Source organism: Pithys albifrons, chromosome 1 (genome assembly GCF_047495875.1).
Source record: "Pithys albifrons albifrons isolate INPA30051 chromosome 1, PitAlb_v1, whole genome shotgun sequence".
Lineage (NCBI taxonomy): Eukaryota > Metazoa > Chordata > Aves > Passeriformes > Thamnophilidae > Pithys > Pithys albifrons.
In genome coordinates, this window is record NC_092458.1 from 115,026,964 (window position 1) to 115,038,613 (window position 11,650).

Below are 11,650 nucleotides of genomic sequence, written 5' to 3' on the forward strand. Positions count from 1 at the left end.
AATTGAAGTTGGAGAGCAGAAGGCAATTCTTTGCAGAGAGAGTGCTCAGGCATTGGAATGGGCTGCCCAGAGAGGGGGTGGATTCCCCATCCCTGGAGGTTTTTCAACTGAGCTTGGCCGTGGCACTGAGTGCCATGATCTGGTAAAGGGTCTGGAGTTGGACCAAGGGTTGGACTTGGTGATCTCGATGGTCTTTTCCAACCCAATCCATTCTATGATTCTGTGATCTCTGGCCTGGCAAAACGAGGTCAGCACAGACTTTCCCTCTCTCCACAGCTTGTTTGTCCATCAGCATTTGCCCACTCCTGCACTGTAGTTTTAATTAAATCTTCCCCACCCAACTTCTGCAGGCTGGTCTGGCCTCTGAGGTCCAGACTGCAAAGGGGTGCAAAGGTAAAGGCAGGAGTGATATCCTAAAGATAAATATTTGAGTTTCAGGCACCAGCCAATGAAGGCTAAGAACATTTCTGCTAACCTCATGCAGATTACCAGCACACTTGAAAGCTTATTTAAAATGTTTTAATCAGCATTGTGACAAAGGGCCTGCAGGAAAAATAGGTACCACCTACATGTCAAATGTGAAAGGAAACCTCTAAGGCTTTTTGATAAATGAATTGTACCAAGAGATACAGAAAAAAACTGGTATAGTAAGTACAGTTCTCAGTGGTTTTAAGTGCCCCTCCTGGTGGCCCAGTCATAAAAAAAAGACATACAATAACTGAATTCTACTGTACCAATAAAAAAAATTATGCTGAGTCCCCTTCCCCTAAAATCAAGGGCTATATGTGGCAGATGGTGCCACCAGAGTTGCTGCTGTGTCTGAAAAAAAGAAAGCAAGATTTGATGGCAGCAGAAGCAAAGAAAGAACTTCTGTTAAACACTTCATGGCAACCCCAACCACCACAGACAACCTGCAACAGCAAAAACACTGCTGGAACTTGTATCTCTGTACTGACAACACAGACTGACTGGGCAGACTGACTTCAGCATGTTTTGAAGGGCAGGTTACTACTCCTAATAAAAACCAACCCAAACCTGCCATTTCTGTCACCTGAGCAACTATTCTTGCCATGGCAAGCGTGTCCAGGTGTCCTGTGAAACCACAAACCACAAGCTGTATCTTGTTTCTGAAAAATCCACTGGATCTCTACAACTCCACTATAACTCAGTCCACAATTCTCTTTAGGTAACACACTTGCTTTAAAAATAAATGACCTTATTTCACACTTGTATTTCCTGAGCATGTCAGGAAAGCAAAGGAAAAGGACACAGTGTATTTGCACTGTTGTGTCCTCATACTTTCAGAGGGTGGAGGATGGTTGAAATTACTTCAAATTAGCAAGTTAAAATTAGCAAGTTAATATTCAGATATAACACCAGTAGCACATCATCATCCTCCAAAAAGACAGGCCATCAGAGCAAGGCTAAGTAAGAAAATACACTCTATGTGAACAGTAGAGGGAGAAAACAGAAAAAAGCTCCAACCAATTAAGAGCCTTCTGTCCTAAAATAAACCTGTCTCAAATTACACTTAGTTTTATAACATATATAACAGAAAAAAATACTGCTTGAATCTTACTCAAAGGAAAAAAAAGCCTATGCTGCTTACTTTGTTACTGTCCATCAATCTTCCGTAATGTGACATCCTTAGATCCAAAAATAACCATTTTCAGGAGATATACTGGTTTCTACTGGAGGAAAAAAATTGTCATGGGACCAGTCCTAGCAATCTTATTTCAGAAGCCATCTAAAATAGCAACACTGAGAAATCCATTTTTAAGTGACAGGTGGGCCTCCAGAGGATAAAACAATTCCTGTTCTTGGAGATTCAAGCAAAATAAAATCACCATAGCCTTTATAAAGCTCATCCAGAAGCCACATATCTTTGAACAGTACAATTATAGTTATTATTTTGCATTTAAAACCTTTAAATCCATGAGTAAGGTCCCTTTGTGGATTCCAGGTTTTATTTAACCAAAAGGGAAGACAACTAGAACAGCTTATTTTGAAGCACTGATTCTCTTTCACATCAACTCAGCTCATGAAAATTACCATTACTTATCTTAGAAGATACATCTAAATTACCTTCAAAATATTGTGTCTAAAATGTATTTAAAATGTTGCACAGATAATACAAAATGATCTGCTTAGAGAGGGCATTTCTGTGTTCTTCCCACTCCTTTATTTATGTACAAATACTCTCAGCTGAAGGCACTGATACATAGAATCACAGAATGGATTGGGTTGGAAAAGACCTCCAAGATCATCAAGTCCAACCCTTGGTCCAACTCCAGTCCCTTTACCAGATCATGGCACTCAGTGCCACGGCCAAGCTCACTTGAAAAACCTCCAGGGATGGGGAATCCACCCCCTCTCTGGGCAGCCCATTCCAATGCCTGAGCACTCTCTCTGCAAAGAAGTTTTTTCTGCTCTCCAACTTCAATTTCCCCTGGCAGAGCTTGAGCCCATCGTGCCCCCTTGTCCTATTGCTGAGTGCCTGGGAGAAGAGACCAACCCCCACCTGGCCAGAACTTCCCTTCAGGTAGTTCTAGACAGTGATGAGGTCACCTCTGAGCCTCCTCTTCTCCAGGCTGAACACCCCCAGCTCCCTCAGCCTCTCCCCACAGCACTTGTGCTCCAGTCCCTTCTCCAGCCTCGTTGCTCTTCTCTGGCCCCGCTCCAGCCCCTCAATCTCTTGCCTCAACTGAGGGGCCCAGAACTGAACACAACACTCAAGGTGTGGCCTCCCCAAGGCAGAGTCCAGGGGAAGGGTCACTGCCCTGGGCCTGCTGGCCACGCTAGTTTGGATCCAGGCCAGGATCCCCTTGGCCTTCTTGGCCACCTGGGCACACTGTTGGCTCCTGTTGAGCTTCCTGTCCCTCAGTCCCCCCAGGTCCCTTTCTGCCTGGCTGCTCTCCAGCCACTCTGTGCCCAGCCTGGAGCGCTGCAGGGGTTGGGGTGGCCAAAGGGCAGGACCTGCACTTGGCCTTGTTGAACTTCATCCCATTGGAATCAGCCCATCCCTCCAGTCCATCCAGATCCCGCTGCAGAGCCCTCCTGCCTTCCAGCAGCTCGACACTCCCTCCCAACTTGGTGTCATCAGCAAATTTGCTGATGATGGGTTCAAACCCCTCATCTAAATCATCAATAAAGATGTTAAACAGGACATTTCAAAAGTAATATTATAGAAAACAAAAAGCATCAAAATCTGACAAAATCTTCTAATTGTGCAGTAATTACCTCTCAATTCACAGCTGTGCAACTTACTACCTCTCAGATATTAAGTGCACTATCAAAGCACTTTATCTGTACACATACATAACTCAGTGACAATCTATCAATATATTCTGAATTTAACCACATTTCTGTCAGAAAAATATGTAAAAACTCTGTCTATAAAGGTCTCTACTTTGTATATTTTAGCAATGAGAGACTTGCAGCCCTTAAATATTTATGACTACACTTGCTTCCAAAAAACTGTAAATTTATGATAATACAGGAAACATGTGGATGCTGTGCATGAGTTTTATTCTATACAGAAATGTCATCTTGAGCAAATAAAAAGACATGGTAGTATAAATTACTGAAAAAACCCCACCATAGTAAATTACAGAGCATATTAATAGACAAAATTGTATAAAACATTTTTTAGTCACATATTGGTGAAATTTATTTTAAAAGTAAAATCAAAAACGATACAAGTGTCCACACTCACAACAGACAGAACACACAGTTCATGGGAAAGTATCAACAGCTGACATTTTAGTCTCTCAAATTTTGCTACCACAGCTCATTTAGCTTTATTTTTAGTAAAGAATTTGGTTTTGGTAAGGGGTAAAATAAAAGGGTAACACACTACTAGGAAGGGAAGCTGTAAAAAAAAAAAAGTCTGCAAAAGTTAAGTCAAAACTTTAAGTGGTAAAACAGGTAAAAAGTTTTTAAGATTGGAATTGCACACACAAACCTTTATGCAACCTCCTCTCCAATGAATATTGTGTTTGTTTGAAGTGGAAATGACCAAATTCTGAGAATAATCAAATCATGTTACACTGTTAGAGCACACCAAAAATATTTTTATTGTTTCACCCTCTCACTAAAATAGCAAATTTGGGTTATACCTCTCCACCCATTCCAAACTTATCTTAAGGTGAATTCCACCCTCTTGCAACATATTCTGTAAAAATCTTAATAATTTCTTCTTGATTAATGTAGTAAATGTCTAATTGTGCAACTCATTGCAGTGAGGGGTACATGGCAAATATTTCCAATATCACAGTGCTGAACATACACATTGCATTGTTTTAACATGTACTGAAGTAATTTGGTATTACCATGTTATTGAAGACTGACAGTGTAATATAAAATAATCAATAATCAAATACTGCTTAAAAAAACCCCTTTTGAATGGGGGTTTCATCCTTACTGTAACTAAATGGCTTTACAATAAACAAAATAAACCAAGGGTTGTCTCCAATGTAAGAGAAAAATCATTTAAGTAGGAATGTATCAAATTGAAGCCCTTGTTGTTTATCACTTGTATATAATTTTTAATGTAAATAAACACACTACATGGAAGTATTGTATAAACCCTTAAAAACCTGTGTTTTTCTTTTGTTTTCAAGATGGTATTTTAGTATTATCAAGATTGAAACCTGTTAGAGCTGATCTGTATATTTGTTATTCAGTTTTCAATCAAAAATTCATGACTCAATTAGTGCAAAATTTCCACCATGTGCTATTTTCTTGTATGTTGTAGTAGTCAATACAATATTCAACTCCATTTTTTCTTTTTTACAGAATTTATTACCTATGTCAAACTCAGTTAACAAAACAAAGAAAAAAACAGATAGGAAAACTTTCAGACAGTTTAAATAACAATATTTTGTATAAAATGCATTTAATTTTAAACTTTCTATCTTACCCTCTGCTTCAGATTGCCAGAAATATGAAACCTGCAGCTGGTAATTAATCCCTCATAAAAGATATTCTGCCATAAGAGTCAAACACACCATCAGCTTTCCAATGGTTCCCAGGTATCACTTCATTGCTAGTAGGTACACATGTCCACTCAAACTCTCAAATCTTTTTAAAAAAGGTAAAAAAATATAGTCAATATTTATTTTGCCTTTCTATAGTCCCCCTATCATACAGGAATCTTACAAAATAATTTATCAGCTGAAAAAATACCAACGTCTGCACAGCACCTGGAGGAAGGTCTCGATGGGAAGGTACAATCATCTTGAAGGTGTTTTTCTTCAGGTTTACAGCTCTGTATTTTCACAAGCAAGCCAAATAAATATTAGTACCATGTTCATATGAACATCCATGGACACACAGACCTTTCTTGACCTCATTCCAAACCCTGAAGAAGAGCTGGTGATGGGAAGTAACAAAGTCTGATCAACTACGAACTCCGTATTTAAGTGTCACCAAGTTATTCTGCAACATGCTCATGAAGTGGCATTTAAAAAATTTTCCTTCAAGGGTAAAAAAAAAAGATGTTTCTGATGGAATTTTTTTCATTTTCAATTCTGTTTGTGATGCAGTTAAGCAATGACATCGTGGGTGTCACTGTTGGGTCTTTGGCGCAGAGTCAGAGGGGGCAGAGGCTTCCCATAGAAATCTGTGTAACAAATGCCAAAATAAAACACATCAATCTGTATCTACCACCTTCCTAATTAAAGGATTTTTACATATGGTACATTCTTGCTTGCTAATCAAAGCTATGCAGTCTACAAGTTAAGAGCTAATTCCTACAAGCAGCTTTCAAACCCACAGCTAATTAATGTCTTGAGGATATTGGCCAAAAGAGGATTTAATTACATTTTGTTACACATGCATCAACATTGGCAAGATCAAGCCCAAAGGTGATCTGTAAACATTTCTAAAAATAGGGACTGAGAAATCCAAAGTGTGCAGGTAACAACTGAAAAAAGGAAATATCAACATTTGAACATTTTGTAGTCAAGTCTTCATTGTAATAGAGTTTTAGGTCTTCATTGTAAGAGAGTTTTAGGTCTTCATTGTAAGAGAGTTTTAAGTGACTGTAACACTATGAAGCGTCCAGAATTTTGGGACCATTTATGCATGGCATTTATCTTGCTTCCTAAAAGAACTATATTAAGAATTAGGAAATAAAACTGCAACATTGCCTTTTGCCAGTAAAGGAATTCAAAGCAGTTAAATTGTTCAAGACTAAGTAAATACATCACAAGAGAATAACAAGTACTCTTAAACATTTGTAATTGATATGAGAGAGAAAAAAAGCCATGCAGATGGTACATGCAAAGCATTTCACAAGCAAAATAACATGAAAGATGGTAAGAGGGAACAGGTAGAAATCAAGAAAAAAAATAAAAGCAGCTTTTTGAAGCATTCAAATCTCAGTTTTGTTTATTCAGACCACCTCTCCCCCAGCAAAGCCTTGATGGCCTGCCAACAAAAAATTCAGCTTTAATAAATGCTAATTAATTTCCCAAGAAGAATATTTCCCTCTTGTTCTACATATGCAATAACTTCTGTTAAAACTGCATTCCTGAGCTAAAATTAACCAAAGGGATTAATTACCCTCCTCTAAGAATACGTGTACATGTCTGTAGGATCAAGGTTTTAGTTATCTCTACATTTAATCAGCAAAAAGTAACACTTTTATATTATCATAATAAGTCTTTTGATTTTAATAGCACTAATTCTGTATTACAGCAGCAAGCAAACTGCAACAAATGATTATGAGGTAAGTGAAAATCAGTCCAAAAGATGGTTTTGTTAATCACTTTCTTGAGGTCTGGCAGACAATTTTAGATAATTTTACCTCCTGTAATAGAAGAGGTTTATCATTCTTGCAAATGTATCCTCCTCTGACAATAAACAGACACTCATTACCCAGTGTTGTGCCAGAATTATTAGCATGACTGGAAAAATTGCAGTGTTTAGTGAAAATTAGTGTCTAATTAAAGATTTATATAATTGACTCTATTGCCTGTTAACTCTGCCTCAACACCCAGTTAACATTCTCATCTAAGAATGACACAAAAGTGATTCAATATATGCACTAAATAGCCTGCCCATCAGCACTTTAACTGTTCAGTTTGCATAATTAAGACAGAGCTATGTGTCTGAGAAAGCCCAGCATTAAAAATCAGACCTTTGGAGGTTGTTTCAGCTTCATACTATCCTAATTTTATGCAAGATCTACTCCCTATCTGACACTTCCAACAAAAAAAAAATTTAAGACCAAAGGAATTCCTACTATCCTTACCGGAAAATATCTGTACTGGAAGGCCTGGGAACACTGAGAAATGGCTGTTCCAATCTAGCAGAAATCAATACTACCAAAGTCTTACTTGTTTTGAAACTTAAGGGCTGACTTACATTAATTAAAAACTCTTGGACACAGACTTTGAGGATACTCCTGAAAAGAACCTCTATACAAACCCAGGGTTCCTCAAACTTTAAAAAAACAGACTGTGAAGTCCTTTTACTTTCATTTGTCTCATGTACAAAGAATTTTCAGCCACCTGGGCAGTAAGTTTGTCCCAGCAAATTGTTGAACAGAATGTAGAATTGCTAGAGAAAACTGAACTTTAGAGAACCAAAAAAACTCAGAGAAAGTAAAGCCTTGCAAAAGTCACAGCCAAAGGTCATTAAAAAAAAATACTTTAAGTTTTCACTGCAAATTGTGCCTTCAAGCTGTTTAGATAAATTAATCACAAAATCAAAAAGGAAACCATGTCTTTTTATTTCACAAAGGTTGAATGTCTGAAAAACTTTTAAACCCAACCTTAGTGTTGGGGTTTTTTGCCTCCAGCTTTCCCCAGAATTCACTCTGAGTTATTTCTTTGCTAAAGGGACAGCCAAAAAGAAGCTGATTTTCAGAAAGATGTAATTCAGGGAATATTAAAAAAAAAAAGAATCACAAGTAGGCTCCACTGGTCTTTGGAAACTCATAGGAGTTTTTCTATCAGGAGCAGGTTCTCAGTCTGCAAAATATGTAGAAACTCACTGAAAAACACTGTTATGTGACAGAAAATGGGCAAGGACAGATGGCAAGTTAAACCAGTGCAAGATGGACTTGGCAATGCTGGGTTAACAGTTGAACTCAATGATCTTAAGGGGTCCTTTCCAACCTAAATGATTCTATGGATTTTAAATGGCCAGAGTGAAAAAAAACCAACCTAATATCTGGTTTAACTAAAATAAGTAATTGATGCTCTTTGATATCAAGGCCTAACTAAAGGTTTGACAAGGCTGGACTGTGCATTTGAAGAGTTGGTTTTCTTCATTTATAAATAGTGCTTTCTTAATAAATGTTTTCTTGCTTTCTTAGGATTTTCTGGTTTGTGTGATACATCAAAGTCTCAAAATTCCTGAAAAAAAAATCTCAGCAAAGAGTAGGCAATGTCTTGAATTCAGCTGCAAAGTTCTGAGCTCTTCAAGTTAGTTTTGGTCTCAGTGGTGACACCGCTGGTCAGGAGATCTCACCAACGTATTTTCCACTCTTGGCTTCCAAAATAATTACTGTATCTATTTTACAAATGGGCTACATTAACACAGATCCCAGGTTATTACCTTACATACATCCCTGTGAGTAGGGAACCTTGCTTAAAGCAGGTTTTTTTCCTCTTTGTCCCACCCATCCTCTTGCTACAAAATGCAACACCTCCCTCAGGCACAGCCAAAAATGAAGTTCCATCTCTTCTCCTCCCTACCTCTTCCTCTGGCTTTTCTTTGGTGCCGCCTTCTCTCTACACGCCTTCAAAAACAAGAGCAAGATGGGTTTATGATTAAGATCATAAATTACACTTTTTGCACATGAATCTCATTCCTGTGAGAAACAAGTATTGTGGGTTTAGAAATCTTATTTTTTTAGGCAGCTTTTGATTCTTTGGCAGGAAAGCTCCATATTCTGCTGTTTCAGAACTCAAGTCAGGGTAACTACAGCCACACAGAGCTCCTTTCTCCATAAACTCCTCAATTAATGTCCTCTTTATTCAACGCGTCTAAGTGTTCTCATTGCTTTAGTTGGGTCATTCTCTCCCTGCTTTAGTTGGGTCATTCTCTCCCTGCTTTAGTTGGGTCCTTCTCTCCCTGCTTTAGTTGGGTCATTCTCCTCCTGCTTTAGTTGGGTCATTCTCTCCCTGCTTTAGTTGGGTCATTCTCTCCCTGCTTTAGTTGGGTCATTCTCTCCCTGCTTTAGTTTGGTCATTCTCCTCCTGCTTTAGTTTGGTCATTCTCTCCCTGCTTTAGTTGGGTCATTCTCTCCCTGCTTTAGTTGGGTCATTCTCTCCCTGCTTTAGTTGGGTCATTCTCTCCCTGCTGTAGTTGGGTCATTCTCTCCCTGCTTTAGTTGGGTCATTCTCTCCCTGCTTTAGTTGGGTCATTCTCTCCCTGCTTTAGTTGGGTCATTCTCCTCTCATGTCACTCCAGATGACTCCATATTCACCTGGCTCATGAAAATATGAAAAATAAAAATGGAAGAAAACCCAAGAAATCACCATCTAAAACTCAGGAAAAAAAGCAGGATGGGCATAAGAAAAACAATCCTCCATGATCTTACAAAAATAGATAACAAATTATTGAAGGAAGAGATCAAGAATCTGCCTATCACAGCTTGATATTTCCAGTTATTAAACTTATTTCTGCTATCAGTTAATGAACTTGCAGGGACAATAGCTCTTTAGGTAAAGAGCAGATCCCAGACTTTATCACTTACACTTCTCCTTCCAGAATAATAACTTAATTTTTATTTGGACTCAAAGTAACTGGTCCTGCTACTCTTTGCAATATGGCATTTATAATATTTAGGTGAATGCTGCTGTGCAAATAACTTCACACCATTAATAGCTCCTGGTGCTTTTTAAAGGAATCTAAGATAACTATTACTTTTCCATAAAAAAAAAGACTTGAAAAATCAAAAAGATGCTTTCTACTAAGAAAAAAGGTTAGCTTTTGGTCAATGAAAATTGAAATTAAGAAATTTAAAAAGAAAAAAAAAGATGAAGAATGAAGTGAATGTAGAAGTGAATGAACAATGGAGAATGCTTTTGAAAAGTACAAAACCCGAAATATTTTCATTACCAGCATGATGTGTTTCACCAAGAGGCTGAAGTTTTCCAAGTCTATTAAGGTTGGGAGTTCCCCAGCCAACTAAAGGGAAACAAAGACTGTCAGACCATGCCAGGACTGCTCTTGGTTCTGCTGAACTGCACAGAACCCAGCTCAGTTTGGGGGAAATAAAAGCACTGAGAAATACCCAAGGTATGTCATATAGTGCATGCAAGGTGGATAAAGATGAAACACCTTTAAAAGGAGCTGATTTACCCTTATAAATACTGATCATTTTAACTGCATTGTCAATTTTCTGACTCAGTTTTTGGGAATGTCTCCCCCCATGGAAAAGGCCAAATCAATGCTGCTGGAAGTTCATATAATGAAGGGGGAAACTGCAACAAAGATTTTCTATAGAGGAGGGTTTAGTAGCATTTCTCTGTATGAAGACCATTCAGTTCTCAAAGTGAATATTTTAACAACCACAAACTGAGACATCAATCACTGTTTGTTACTCCACTTACCTGGTGGAAGTGCTGCTGGTGGTGTTGGATTTTTGGGAAGAGACTCCTCTGTATTAACAGGTTCTACTCTGTGGCCCCTTTTTAATTTTGGTTTTTTATGTTTTTTCTTACTGTTATCTATACCAACAGAAATGAAACATTACATATCATACAGTTACATTCAGAGAATATCTTAAATCATCTTCTGTTACAACTATTGGGGAGATACATCAGCGTTTTCAGTCCAAATTTATAAAGAGAATTAGTGGACATGGAAAAGTAATGCAGCATTTTGCTATAGAAAATAAATTGCAAGCATAAAATATATGCAAACTCTGTTTCCAGAAAGAATTCAACTTAGTCCTGATGGAAAGTGGACTGAATATTTGATTTTGACCAAAACCAAACCTGATTTCACACCAACATGCAATTTTTTTTGAAGCGGATTTTCCAAGACAACCACCAAATTTTTTGTGTTTTCAATGCAATAAATTGATGCATATCATGAAAAATAATATGGAAGGAAGCACAATGTGAAAACCCATGTGGAAAGCCCCACTGGAAGGCAGCAGTTTTACCTGACTCAAGGCATTCTGAGGCTGGCTGCTCACTCTCCTCTTCATGCTGCAAGAGCTGGGTGGTTGCAGAATTGCACATTTCCAACCTGCTGTCACTTGTGGTTTGGCTGCTGCTACTTGAGAAGTGCTGAGCATCCACCTGGTCCTGCTCTGAGTGTGATTTCAAGGCAATTGTTGCCTTTTCAGACTCCAACTTCTGCCGCTTCTTTTCCTTTTCTATTTGTTTTTCATTCTAATAAAAAATGTCAAAAAAATGTAATGACTTCTAATGCTGTAAACTGAGTAATAAGACAGGAAGGTTATTAAAATACGAGAATATTTTTCTGTCCCATGTGTAGCATAGAATTTATTTTCAAATAGGTGAGGAAATTAAATTTCCAATATCCTGTTCAGAGGGAGGGAGAGGGAATTAACAGCAAAAGAAATGATCTTTAGTGTAACAGATGAGCTCAGTTGGTTAAAACTTTGTTGTAACAATGCCAAGGTCATGGTTCAATCCCCTGTGTGGGCCATTGACTTAAG

The 11,650-nt window shown here is 38.1% G+C and overlaps 1 protein-coding gene across 6 annotated transcripts in view; it reads right to left on the minus strand.

The window, feature by feature from the left end:
* Positions 1 to 3,511: 3,511 nt before the first annotated feature.
* Positions 3,512 to 11,650, minus strand: part of ARL13B (ARF like GTPase 13B) — a 45,695-nt gene continuing 37,556 nt past the window's right edge. For 2 of the 6 annotated variants that reach the window (XM_071564222.1, XM_071564232.1), the window contains exons 8-11: positions 11,129 to 11,360; positions 10,572 to 10,688; positions 10,078 to 10,146; positions 3,512 to 5,623 (exon numbers count right to left, since the gene is read on the minus strand). In XM_071564222.1, coding sequence (XP_071420323.1) covers positions 5,547 to 5,623; positions 10,078 to 10,146; positions 10,572 to 10,688; positions 11,129 to 11,360 — 495 coding nt within the window. In that variant the 3' untranslated portion in view covers positions 3,512 to 5,546. Of the gene's footprint in view, positions 5,624 to 8,708; positions 8,753 to 10,077; positions 10,147 to 10,571; positions 10,689 to 11,128; positions 11,361 to 11,650 lie in introns of those variants that run through there. The other 4 variants (XM_071564253.1, XM_071564270.1, XM_071564262.1 and 1 more) reach the window with 3 other exon arrangements.